The sequence below is a fragment of the Lissotriton vulgaris genome, chromosome 1_1, assembly GCF_964263255.1.
Source record: "Lissotriton vulgaris chromosome 1_1, aLisVul1.2, whole genome shotgun sequence".
NCBI lineage: Eukaryota > Metazoa > Chordata > Amphibia > Caudata > Salamandridae > Lissotriton > Lissotriton vulgaris.
The window spans coordinates 1,895,673,932-1,895,688,086 of NC_141685.1; the positions used below are offsets into that span (position 1 = coordinate 1,895,673,932).

At 50.9% G+C, this 14,155-nt stretch overlaps 1 protein-coding gene across 2 annotated transcripts in view; it reads right to left on the reverse strand.

Moving 5' to 3' along the window:
* ZCRB1 (zinc finger CCHC-type and RNA binding motif containing 1) overlaps positions 1-14,155 on the reverse strand; it is a 182,953-nt gene that overhangs the window by 49,592 nt on the left and 119,206 nt on the right. For both annotated transcript variants that reach the window (XM_086919498.1, XM_086919499.1), the window contains exons 5-6: positions 6,019-6,130; positions 5,823-5,930 (exon numbers count right to left, since the gene is read on the reverse strand). In XM_086919498.1, coding sequence (XP_086775624.1) covers positions 5,823-5,930; positions 6,019-6,130 — 220 coding nt within the window. The remainder of the gene's footprint in view (positions 1-5,822; positions 5,931-6,018; positions 6,131-14,155) is intronic.

Sequence of the window (14,155 nt, forward strand, 5' to 3'; positions counted from 1 at the left end):
GGGGCTCATTTATACAATGGGCTCTATTGCTAAATAATGGTGCTGAAATACCAGACTCTAGTGATTACGGTCTGCTCTTGCCCGCAAAACTCCAGGAAGAAGACTAAGAGATAGACATTGTAGTAAAGTGGGTTTCTGTTGCAGACCACGGCCAACCCCACTTTTTTGTTGGCTTTTGATGTAACATTGACTGTAGAGTACTGGGTACCTGCAAATCAGATTCCCAGTACACGTATTCCTTCCTTAAACTGTACCACTATTAGCACAACTTGAGACCCTGTAGGTCCCTAATAAATGGTCCCTTTGGTACCTAGGGCATGGGGACTGAAGAGGGTCCCTTAGAGACCCTCACCAAGGCCATGCCATGCCACTACCACTGCCGCTTGCATGCCTTGGTGCTGTGAAAAACTACCAAGTCGACATGAGATACTGCCTGTGTGCCATGTCCAGCAGTACAGCTTATGGTATAGGTAACTCACCCCTCTAGCAGGTAATACAAGCCCTAAGGCAGGATGCACTAAATCTCAGGTGTGGGCATACCTGCATGAGCAGGTATGCCCCTACAATATTAACTCTATTCCTTAATATTGGAAGTGCTGTAGAGAGTACATGGGCTGGAAACTTGACAACTCAAGTTCCCCAGCACCATGATGGCTTTACTGAACCCAGTAGTGTTTGGTACCAAACAACTCCTCTTAATAAACCAGCACTGATGCCAGTGTTGGATTTATTAAAATGTAAATGTAAATGTAAATGTAGGATACTTGTAAAGCGCACAGCTGCCCATCACCGGGGCGTTCCAGCGCTGTATAACGCTGTGGAACCCTTCCTAGCTCTCCCTGTGAGATGCCCCTCCTGGGCATCCCCAAGTTGGAGCCAGGCATCCCAGTGTTGGAGGGGCCGTTGTGGAGATTAAGCAAGCTATTGCCCAGAGTTGCAGCGTGGGACCCCATGATTAGAATAGGCGCCGAGGCGAGAATTATCAAGTCCGCACACAATGAGCCCAAGACCCTGCCGCGTCGGGAATTGAACCCTGGTCCCGGGCCAGACCTCTGCATCAGGGTCTGCCGCTCTAACCATTGAGCCACACTTCTCCACCTTCTCGGAGGACACCTCAGAAGTGCCCCCATAAAACCTACCAAGCCTGGTGTGGTCTCCGACTGGCATTAGGCAGCCTGCCGCCACCAGATATGTTTCTGGACCCCTGGGTCAAGAGCCCCTGCTCTCTGAGGCCAGACACAAATTCCATCCTGGGTGGAGATGTGACCCCCCCCTCACCCCCACAGGATGAGCACAGTGCTCGAGGAGGAAGCTTTAAAGGCCTGTCGCCTGTGTAATTCAACCCAAGCCTCTGCTGCTAGCAGCAGATGGCTGCCAACGGTTCAAACCCCTCACTTTCGGTGGGAGAATTAGCAGGAAAATCAAGATAGAGTAGGAGGTATGGCCTCCTTCTCCAACTCCAGCCCTCAGGTGCTGGAGGTGAAGTGAAGCTCATTTTTCAGTGCCCACCATCTTACAAATGGTGGGACTTACCTAATCAGGGCTAAGGCTATACCCCACGCCCCACAGGAGTGTGGCATAATAGTGGGTGTAGACACCCCAGGTTAGGAGCCCATGGGTCCGGACCTGTACTTCCCTGTAGCGCCCCTAAATCTAGTATTTAGGTGGCTCAACCCCTGACACTGAAATCAGATTTCGATGACCTACGAAGAAGAGCTGTGCAGCAGCAAAGACTGAAGACACCAACTGACTTGACCCCAGTTCTACCAGCCTGTCTGCAGCCCTCAAAGACCCTACTGAAGAAGAGCGACTCGCCCCGCAGACTAGCGACCGCCAGAGCGGTGGAAAGACTGACTGCCTTCAACAAATACTCCAATCTCCCGTGTGCAGCGGACCTGTTCAGAAGAAACCAACTCCAAAGACAAAGAACTCTCTGCCCTGAGGAACTGCAAAACTGCCCCCGGATCCACCTCTGCATCCAATTCCCACGTCCCGAGTCCAAGTGGCCCACCGGGCCCACCATGGGCTGACCCCTGCCGGACTCCACCTTGGCAACTGTAGCCTCAACTTGAAGACTCCTCCCTACCTGCAAATTGCCCGGAAAGCTGTTTCCTGATGCCAAAGGACACCCCAGCACTCGAAGCTCCTGGGCCTTGGAGAGCTGGACCGACAGCGCCCCGACATTCCCTCGCATATCTACTTACCTAAGCAGCTGTGGGTTTCCTTCATCCGGCCTCCTGGCCGGAGCCTGCAGCCTTTCTACAAATGTTATCTCCCCAATTGGTTTGCACTGGGCATCCGACGATGTGTTGGCACTCTGCACTCGGCCGTCCCTGTGCTGTTGAGGGTGCAAGTTTGGTGCAGACTTGTGGCTCCCCTCTATACTTAACTTAACTGCAGGAGCTCAGCCTTTGGCACTGCTTTACTCATCTGTGAACAGCACGACTTAGTACTCCAAGTCTTCATTGATTAACATTAGGCGTTCGACCTCGAATTTGACCTCTGCAACCGGCCGGCCCTGTGCCACTGGTGGTGCACTCTTGGTACTTATTTGAACCCTGACTGTTGTTGACCGAAGACCACGAAGACTCAAATTTTAACTCAAGTATTTGACACAAGAAGCTAGTAAAATTATGTATGTACGTTTGGGGCTCATTTATAATGCAAAAACAGCATTCTAGTTTTCCCTCAATAGGGTAACATTATAAAGCCTGAAAATGGCACTAAGTGCCCACTTTTTAAAGTGTAAAGTATTTTTCCTGGAAAACGTTCTTACCTTTTTGGCGAACTCGTGCCCCCGCCATGCACAATTTTCTCATCAATAATTTTACAGCAAACGTTGCACTGATATTATCGATGAGCTCATGAGTGATGTAATATGTTATGTCATTAGCAGTGCATGGTAGGGCGTAAGTTACAGTTACCATACGGCATGAGTTTTAGTTTTTAGACCTAACTAACTAGGACTTATGAATTTCTGTGGTTTTGTGTGTGTAAATTCTGAACTTAACAATAATGTCCCTATAACCTTTTTTTTGGGGGGGTGGCGAATTACCAAGGCTTTTTAAATGTTATTTCCTAACTTTAATGCCACTGTAACCTTTAGATTTTGCAGTGAATTTCTAAGTTTTATTTTTAAACACAGCATGGGGCTGGCCACAGGGCTTGCACCGCACCTCCCTTCCCCCAGGGCCGAGCCAGTAACGGGATGGTGCCCTGGAGCCCACCCAGGGCACCCACTTACTTTTTGTTGGTAGCTGCGGGGGAGCCCCAATGCCTCTGCCGGCCCCAGTTGGCTCCCTGCCTCCAGCGGGGGTAAGAAAAAGGATGGGGTCTCAAAACGCTGATTTCCCATGTTTATTCCCATACGAATTTTTGGGCAGTGATACAGAAGAAACAGCCCAAAAGCATTACACCAACTATGGCAGAATGCTAGAACTTTACTCAGAAAGCATGCTTTTCACTATCCGTTGTAAAGTAGTACATCTGTTGGAGAAATTTGCATTTAAAGAGGTTCTCAGGGTGGCCATGGAGTGGTTAAAAAGAAAGTGCTACCTGACGGTTGGTTCACAGCAGTCCTGCTGAACCTTCTGTTTGATAAACGGGGCCCACTGATTGGCCCAGGGAGCATTTTCTCCCTTGTGACATTTTGGTACTTGGTGCCTAAAGATTGGATTGACTGGTCACAACAAGAAACAATATGCTACGCCTGCCACGCTGACAACAGGGGAATGGCAGCAGGGGCAGCAACAAAGGGCAGTCACAACACAACAGACCATAGAGTGAGGAGGCAGGGGTATGCACAACGAGAAGCAGTCCGACGCTGTATTGACAATGGAGGGAAGTGGCAGCTCAATGGACCACAGAGGGAGAGGACGGGGACATGCATATGCAGAACAAGGAGGAGGACAGGGGCAGCAACAGGGGCAGTGGCAGCACGGGGTAGTGGCAGCAAAGGACCAGGGAGGGAGGTATTAAGGGCATGCACATAGAGAACTGGGGCAGGGGGGAGTGGGAGGGTCAGCAGACAGCAACTGAGGGCAGTGAAAGTACAATGGACATAAAAAGGAAGGGGCAGGGGCACACTCAATGAGAACAGGGGCAGGTTAGTGAAGAGCAGGGTCTGCAACTGAGGGCAGTGGCAGGACAATGGACCTAGGAGGGAAGGGGCAGGGGCATGAAGACAGAGAACGAAGGGTAGCGTCAGCAAGCAGGCAAGGAAGGGCAGGTGGGAGAGGTAGTTCCACCACCAACAAAAACACAGAGGGTAGGGGCACACACACAGAGAATAGAGGAGGCAGGGCAGAAAGCTGCCCATAGAGGGCAGGAGGGAGGTAACGATAAATTGTACGACTCACCATGCACTGCTTATGACCTCACATATTACATCACTCATGACATATTAAATTACATCGCTGATAATATCATCCAAGTTACTGCTACTCAAAATAATCTATAAACCCCTACAGTATTTTAGGAAACAAAGTAGGATGTAAGTGGCCCACAAACATATGCAGCATAGATTGACTGTAAAGTTGTACCATTATAGTATAAAAGAACCCTGGCTCTAATTCCATCTCAAGATGCATTCATTTGAAGCATGAATAACTGCAAGCAACACTGTGGGTGAAGGTCTCTTACATAACCAAAGGGACTTAGTCAGATACAGTACAACCCTTATCCAAGGTCATCTGGTGCCATCGTAATAAACCCACGAAAACGTGAAAGGAACAGCTCAAATCGGCAAATGCAGGACGTTCGTAGGCCAGATTATGTATACTGCCAGGAAATAACTAAAGAAAATATCTGATGCTTCAAGAAAGAGAAGGAAGATGTACGGTAAGAATAGGCAATCGGTATTTAAAATAAAGATTAGCAGATATTCGTGATTCAAGATCAAAGATGGAAAGGTTTAAAACAAGCTCGGCAAAAACAAAATGCCATTGTACCAAATGACATCTGTAAAGAAGATTAACATCAAATGTATAACCAAAGTCTTCAATGCTATCAGGGTCAGAAAACGTGGCTTATGTAATAGTACTTGCTTCTTCAACTTAGGTTGTTACTGACATCTAAAACATTTTTTGCTGTGCATGCCGACTTTTTTTCCTAGCACACTTTACATAAAGCAGCAGTTCCTTAAGAGGTCAGTCAGAACTCTGTAACATTGAATATATTTAACACAAACTAATTTACTCTGAGAGGTGGAATAATAAAATAAAAACAATGGCACTGAGTTATCACCCAGGAAAAGGCTACAACACCACTTTGCACAAAAGTGATGAATCTGAATATTTTTCTTTCTGAAGTAACAGTTACCTTTTCTAAAGCATTGCGATCCCCTTCGTATCAATACCAAAGTATGTTAAAATAACAATTACATAACCAAATCTAGTGGCCAGAGTATAGTCCTGTTTATACAAATTCTCTAATGTTTGCAAAATACTAATTTAGTTGGACAGCAGATTTTCAAAGGCTGTCCAAATTATAAATTGGGCACAAAATATTCTAGTTGAGCAACTGAAAAACACAACAAAGATCTTATTTGTATAGTATGAAGAGATCACATAAAACTCACTCAAGACAACAGTAAATTAATCCATGGTATCAAAGCAGCAGGATCAGCAAATCGATTACACATGAAAGGGTCATTTTAGTAGCCAGACTTGATGTTCTATGAAATACTTCACACATTAACAATAAAACAAATGTAAAATCAAAAAGGTAGAAGAGACACCAATATCTTAAAAGCCAATAATGAAACAAAATCGTATCTATGAATCAGGTATTTAAAGAGCCAACAAATTAAAAAACGTGCTCACCCCACATTCATAACATTTTGTCTTGTCGTAATAGTCGCGCCTCCGGATAAACTCTGCCGCTCTTCCATTATCCACAGCAATGCTTGCTTTTAAAACTCTGCCAAATAACTGAAACAACACGCCAAATTATTCATCCACACTGCACTGCAGTTCCGGAAGGATGTATCTGAAGGTAGCACAATATACAGTAATTTACCTCCTTGTTATTGAGTGCGCGAACACAGTTCTGTGCAGATTCTTTATCCAAAAATAAGACAAAGGCGACACCCTTACTTTTCCTAGTTTCTCTGTCCTTCAGTACAGTAACTCTAAGAAACAAAAATAAATGAGATATGTAAAGCTAATTAAAGAGGCAATACTGCACAGCTACAGATGGAGGGGTTTCCTCTCAGTTCTGTGTGGAATGGAAGCTGGGTGTGTAATAATACTTTTTTTTAAAATTACTCAAATAGGTGTACATAACGAATCTAGTGTGTGTCAAAAGCACCAAAATAAATTATATGTGAGCAGGTGCATATCATCATGGTAAAACCAAAAAATAAGCAATGCAACTGCAATTAGGTTAAGGTTAAGCCAATGCATTAAGACAACTTTAAAAGAAGGAGACCAGAACGAAAGTGGACTCTTGCACCGAGCTATTTTTACTTCTGATTTCGAATGAATACAAAAGCTCTACTCAGGTACACAAAAACATAACAATAAGTGACAAGTTCCCAGATTATACTACAAAGCTTTTTTATGCAGATAGCAAGATCCTTGCCAAAATGCTATCCATTAGAGTGTAATAGGTACTTAAAAAGAGAAAAACAGGCAGGCAGATAAGGGGTTAGAAATGTAGCAGATTAGGATTTCAAATCCATGGAAATAAAAGCCATAATTAAGGAATAACATAGCTTCAGTTTGGGATTGAAACAATATTTACATAAATGAAGGGTTTTACTTTTATAAACCAAATGTTGAAATTTATTTGTTAATTTCAATTGGAAGGTTGCAATATGAGCCCTTGTCGATGTTGGTGGTGACACTAAGGTCAAAGAAGATTTTAAGGGAACACGTGGCTTATTTTTGCTTAATGCTCAGACTTCAAGAAAGTGAGTGAGCAGTTCCTTCTTCCACAGAAGAATCACACATAACAATGCAATCGCAATGATTATGGGTAAAAGTTAGTGTTTTCCTGTGCAACCATTTTTAAGTAATGTCTTACTCTGCTAGAGATAAAAAGTAAAAGTCTGTCAGTGCAAGGGAGATTGTTTCTGGAATTTTGTAGTAATTTCCAATTAATGCACTTGGAGGTGTGGGGGAAGGCATTCAGATTAATCACAAATAAAAGTCCGAGGAGTAGAAAATCCCCCGGGGAGCTGTCGTTGAATGAATCTTTTGAGTTTGTCTAAAGCAACATTATTTACTTCGAGAAGATGGATTGCAATCAAGCTTGTAAATCAGAAAAAAATTCAAATATTTCGGGATAGCGTTTGTGTGCACAAATAGCACTTTCAGCATAGGAAACTCATCATAACAGTTTAATATTTCCAGAGAAAACAGATGTCATGGCACTCAGTTTGGGTTCATGATCTGGGATAATTGACATGCTTTTTCTATGTTAACGTACTGAGGAAAAGGGGGGCTTGGCTAGGCGAGCCAGCATGGCGGACGTGACATAGATGAGCTCCGTCCAGCCGGTCATATATCCTTCAGGTATCCTGCCTCTCTCCACTTACCTGAAGCCTAGAGGGGTTGTCCCTACACCAGCAGCCTGTCGCAACGATCCGGCAACGATCTGGGCGGTCTGGACAGTCTGGAGTAGCCGGTGCTCGGAGCTGTGCACCCTGCAGTGTGGGGCCTGGTGCGGCTGGACGAAGCTGGGACGTCGATTTTCGCGAGCCCCGGAGGCAAGAGTGTTGGTGGCGCTGCGGTCCGCCTTTGGTTGGGCGGGTCTCTGAGGCAGCGGGACGCGCGGAAGGTGCCCGTGGGGCAAGCCGCCCCCTCCCCCCCGGAGTCCCCGCTGCGTAGCGAAATCTGCAGGTGTCGTCTCTCCGCCCTTTCACTTGGGGTTCCCGCGCTGTGAGGCCTAGTGCCGAGCGTTGGAGCCGGGGGGTCGAGTTTGGCGCTGCCCGGTAGTGGGCTCCTGACGTTGCGCCCGCGGTCTGCATGGAGGGACTGCGTGGGGGTGGGGCTCAGCAGTGGGTGCTCGGGGGCATATCGGCCCTCGGTGGTGGGTCCCAGCTTCGCAGCGGAGGCGCGGCTGGACCAGAGTGGAGGGCCTCTTCCTTGGGCCTGCTTTCTCCTCTGGCTTGGGTTGTGGGCCTGGGGGTGTGCCTCGACCAGCCAGGCATCCTCTGCAGTGGTGTGCCCCACGAATGAGGGGTGAAGTCTGACGTCCACGGAGAGGCGAGGAGCTGCGGCATTGCCAGTGTGCTGGGCCGGTGGGGTCTCCCTGAGGTCCGGAGCAGTGACCCGGGGGGCGCTGGCCCATAAGACATCCTACGGCGGTCGGATCGGGCCACGGCGGCGAGGAGCGTGGAGCGAGGGCCGGAGCAGTGTCCTGTGGCTCAGCGTGAACACTGGCGGTCTTCTGGCCTGGAATCCGGTGAGAGGAGCGGGGAGTGCCGGACTACACAGCTGGGGATGCTGGACCCCGAATATTGGTGCCCCTCTTGGGCCCCCTGGTAACAGTCGGCAGGAGAAGGGACCTTGCAGTGGATGAGGCAGCTGGACTCTGCAGACATGTAAGGGGCCTTGGGAGTCCAGTAGGGGGGGCCCCTGAGCGGAGTTTGTGGGGGCTGAAGGCTGGTCGCCTCTGGCTAAGTTGCGGGCCCTGGCCTGAAGGTACTCTCTATCCGGTTGGGAGCTGCCCGGGGGAGCTTCTGTGGCTTCGGTGGTGTTTGTGTGGGATTACCTGTGGACACGACAACCGGTCCTACCTTGGGTGGACTCCTACCACTGGTGGCCATGACGCGGGACAAGGGCAGTGGCGGGGCCACAAAACATGGGCCCATAGACAAGTTTACTGGACCTGGTGGGGGGCAGGAGCTGTGGGAGGACAACAAGACTCCGGGCCGGACAAGGCGGCTTTGATGGCAGCCATTACCCAGTCCCGGGATATGTTGGATGCGAAAATAGGCGCAGTAGGCTCAGATGTTATGTTATTGCGCCAGGACTTGCGAAATGCTGTGTCCCGCATCACAGAGGCAGAGACCCGGATCACGGGGGTGGAGGACGACGTTGCAGCTCTGAAGCGTAAGGTGGCCAGTATGGAGAAAATTCAGAAGGGCCAGGCGCTCCGAGGATGCTGAAGGGCGGGCCCCGGCGGAACAACATGCGTTTTGTCGGATTCCCAGAAGGCTGTGAGAAAGGCAACATGGAGGGCTTCTAGACGCGGTGGCTGGAAAGTTGGCTTCCCCCGGATACCCTCTCCAGATGCTTTGTGATAGAGCGGACTCACAGGGCTCTCAAGCAGAAGCCGCTGGAGGGGGCTCGCCCGCGGCCTGTGATTGCCAAATTGCTGAACTATCATGACCATGACACTATTTTGCAGCAGGCCAGGGCCAAGGAACCCCTACTCTACGAGAACCAACGCATCCTGATCTTTCCGGATTATACACGCTGATTGCAACAGCAGCGGCAATCCTTTAAGGCCGCCAAGGCAGGTCTCCGATATCTTAAGCGCCCCTATGCCTTGCTCTTCCTGGCCCGCCTGCGGGTGGTGTTCCAGCCCCGCACCCACTTCTTTGATACTCCAGAGGAGGTATTTAAATGGACTGATGAAACTGTGAAGGTGAGGGTGCAGACACTGCCGGGGCTGGAGTCCGATTCATCTCTGAGGGAGGCACAAGCACGGTCGCAGGCTCCCCGATGGTCGCGCAGGAGGGGGAACTGGCGATCCAGGTCCCGGCGGCGCTCCGCATCTGGCGATGCATCAGACCGAGGGAAGGAGGCTCCTGAGCAATGGACAGTGGACCCTTGACTTGTTTTATCTTGCGGGCAGGATGGCACTGGTGTGCATTCTTTGTATGGTTATGTGTTAATATGCGCTGCGGTGAGGTGGAGGGTGTTGTAATGTGGGTGGACTCCCCCTTAGCCTAGTGCTTGTTGGGGGTTGGTCTGGGTATCTTGGGCTGTTGGTTGGGGATCCATTGGTGTGGGCGGCCTCAGGTCCCGCGTTGGGGGCCGAGTGTCTCCCCTGCCGCAACAGGTACTTCACGGTTTTGAGGTATGGGGTGGGTAGGGGGTTTGTTCGTTCCTGGGGGGGGTGTCTTATTTTGGTTGGGTATGAGTCGTACAGTCGCGAGAGGGTCCACACATTTGCTGTGTATACACTTGGATGGCCCAGTGCCCGGGCTATGGTTCTGGGCATTCCCTGATGGTGGATCATGTGGATAAGGCTCTAGGGTCCCGAGGCTCTCTTCGTGTCCTCAGTTGGAATGTGTGGGGAGTCCTAGATAAGATCAAGAGGGGGGCAGTGCTACGGCAGGCGAAGAGGGCTACAGCTGATGTGTTAATGCTGCAAGAAACCCACCTGCTGGGTACCAAGGCTCTGTGTCTGCAGCGGTATGGTTACCAACAAGTTTTCCATGCAGGCTTTGCTAGGGGCTCTAGGGGGGTGGCCATTTTAGTGCATCGTAGAATCCCCTATGTTCATTCAAAACAATGGGTTGATACACAGGGACGGTACTTGATTATTAAGGGTTTGGTCGGGGAGGAGTCCTTGGTGTTGGGATGTGTGTATGCCCCGCCCCCTCTGCAATGGTTGCTTGTTGAGAAGTTGTTTGCTGTATGGGCCGATATCCCTGGCGCGTTTGCGGTAGTGGGAGGGGATTGGAATGATGTTATGGATGTGCACAGAGATAGGTACAGGCCCGGGGGCAGCCCGGTTGTGGGTCACTCCACCAAATTGAGTGATATGATTAGGGGCTTGGATTGGGTGGACACATGGCAGCACTTGCATGGCAACGGGCGGGAATACACATTTCTCTCAGCTGTCCACAAATCCTTTTCCAGATTGTACTATATCTTTGTTCCTAGAAAGGTGTTTGGTTGGGTAGAGTCGGCCGACATACTGCCGCGTGGGCTCTCGGATCATTCTCCCATCTCGGTCGATCTCCGTTTGGGCAGGGGGGGGCAGCCGTTTCGCTGGCGCCTCTCAGTGTGGCACATGTAGCAGGAGGATTACCGGAAACATATGGGTGAGGCAATTGCTGAGTACCTGGTCGAGAACGTGGGGTCCGTCGCTAGTGCCGGGACGCTTTGGGAAATCCTGAAGCCCACGTTAGGGGGGTAGACATAGCCTGGTGTGCTGCTGCCCGGAAGAGGCGCAGGGCGGAATTGGTGCAGGCCGAGGCAGAGATTGAGGCGCAGAAGCGTCAGGGTCGCGCCAAGAGTGAGGGCCAAGCGGTGGGGCAGCTGCTCCTGGCACAGCAGTCCTATGCCTCTCTTCTGATAGATGAGGCACGGCAGATATGGCTCGCAACACGCAGCAGGATATATCAGTGGGGGGACAAATCAGGTACGATGTTGCACCGGCTGTGTCAGGGCACCTTCCAGGCGCAGACCTTGCCAGGGATACTGGACAGAGCAGGATTACGGACCCGAGGGAGCTGGCAGAGAGCTTCGCCGCATATTATGCAGATCTATATGCCCCGAAAGAATGCCTACATGAGGATGAGGTGTACAAGTTTATAGCCGATCTGCCGCCTCGAGTGGTGTCTGAAAGATGAGGAGCTGGGTACGGCCCTAGGTGAGCTCAACCCGGGGAAGGGTCCTGGACCAAATGGGTTCCCCAGTGAATTTTTCAAGAAATATCACCTACAGCTGGGATTGCACTATAGAGCGGCGTTGGAAGAGGCCAGGGAACAGGGTAGCCTCCCCCCGGATTAGAGACACACTGAAGTAGTGGTGTTCCACAAGCCGGGCCGTCCCCCGGAGCACCACGCTTCCTACCGCCCAACCTCTCTCTTGAACATGGAGGCCAATGTTCTGGCCAAAGCATTAGCAAACCGGCTTCCACCTCATATCTCAGCGCTTGTCCACTCAGATCAGGCCGGCTTTATGCCTCAGAGGGCGACCAGGCACAACATCCGGCGAGCGCATGTGGCAGTGGCGGCGGTCCGGCGTACGGGGGAGCAGGCTGCGCTTCTCTTAGCGTATATGGACAGGGCATTCGACTCGCTGAGCTGGGTCTATCTGTTCATGCTCCTGCCCAATCTTAACCTTGGGCCCCGCTTCCTATCCTATTTGCAGCTTCTGTACACAGACCTGGCGGCCTCGGTTCGAGTGGCAGGGGCCATCTCTTCCAGATTTCTCATCGGGCGTGATACCGGCAGGGCTGCCCTCTCTCGCCATACCTTTTCGCCCTGGCTATGGAGCCGCTGGCGGCGTGGGTGCGCATCGATGCGCAATTACGAGGGTTTGAGTGGGCACAGGGACCGTCCGACAGGATCGCGCTGTATGCGGACGATGTCCTGTTCTTCCTTACAGATCTCAATCGGTCAGGGCCGTGCCTTCTAGAAATTATGCAAATATTCGGAGAAACATCGGGGCTGTTTATGAACCCTCGCAAGTCTACCCTATGGGTGTTGGGTGAGCGTTCAGGAGTGGGGGATTGGGCATCTACACTCCAAGTGGCAGTGGAGGGCATTAAATGTTTGGGGGTGTTTCTGTCTGAGGTACCCACAGTCTCCTGGGAGCGGAATTTAGCGGTATGGGACCGGGTTCGGGCGGATCTCAGGACATGGTCTCATATGCCACTGACGATTTATGGCAGGTCGGCCATTTTTAAAATGGTGGCTCTCCCCCGGCTGTTATACCAACTGCAAAACCACCCATATCCCATCCTGCCCAAATGGTTCCGGCAAGTAAACTCTGACCTGGGGCATTTTCTCTAGGAAGGGGGCGCTGTACGCGTGGCGCTGCGCACCTGCTTTTTATCCACATATTGTGGTGGATTGGCGACTTCTGACATTCTCTCCTAATATCAGGCCTCTCACCTCCTAGTCTTGAACGAGTGGTGGTATGGAGACAGGGGGGACCCAGCGCACGCTCTGGAGGCTACCTTATGGGGTCTCATACGCTGCACACTAGTCTTTATACAGAACCGTTATGGAGGGTTCTGCCACCGGCCACGCAGGTGGTGTTTCAAATTTGGAGGCAGGCTATGTGCCGTATGGGATGGTAGAGCACCCTGACAGGTGAAACCCCCCTGTGGCACAATGGGCGGCTACCTGGGCTCGCGACGCTAAAGGGCTTTCGGGGATGGGACAGCATTGGCATCTCGACCTTAGGGGATGTGTTTTCTGGTACGACGCTTAGGTCCTTTCAGGATTTTTGCAAGGAATTTAGTATGCCCCGCTCTCAGTTTTTTACATACCTTCAGTTGCGTCATGCACTGGCCCCCAGCTTAGAGGGTCTGGAGTCCCTCCCTGAGTTCAGCCCACTGGAAGCGAAGGTGTTCATGGGGGATTTGGAGACAAAGAAGATATCACGCATATACCAGTCACTAGTCACACATTGCTCCGCCACACTGCAGAAGCTCCGGGAGACTTGGGAGGAGGACGAGGGAGAATTGGAGGAAGAAGATTGGAGGGAGGCACTAGCAGCCCCCAGGGGTGCAGCCATAGCAATGCGCCTACGTCTCATCCAATTTATATACTTACATAGAGTTTACTTCACTAGGGTGTGGCTATGGCGGGCGGGAATGATTGCCTCTCCGGACTGTCTTCGATGTGGTGGGGAGGAGGGGACGTTTATACATATGGTGTGGAGTTGTGGTTCCCTTGTTCGGTTCTGGACGAGGTTACTGACCTGCTTGTCTGAGGTATTGGGGTGGAAGCTCCCTCGTACGCCGAAATGAGTTTTACTGCATGTGATGGAAGGGGTGGGTGGCAACGTCTACAAGAGGCATTTGCTGCGGCTGGGCCTCACAATAGCAAAAAGGGACGTGGCCAGAGCGTGTAAAGATCCGCGGGCCCCCTCTGTGGCGGCATGGAAAAAGGGGGTTAGATTTTTGTATGGGGCTGGAGCAGCCGATTTTTGTAGCCCGAGGATGCCCACAAAAGCATTATAACATCTGGAAACGCTGGGCTGAGTTTAGGGGCCTGTGGCTTGAGCCTCCGGTGGAACTGGAAGACCTCCCGGAGGTGTGATGAGGGGGCCATGAAGGCGGGTATGCATGGGCAGTCATCTGGGTGTGCTGTGTGTAGGAGACTAGCGACGGAACTAGTGCGACTCGGGGGGGGGGGGGTGCGTGCAGGGGTGGGGGGAGTTGGGAGGGGGCGGTAGGAAGGGGGGGGGCTTGTCCAGGGTTGCTTTGTTTATATTAGCTGGTTTTGTTCATAAAA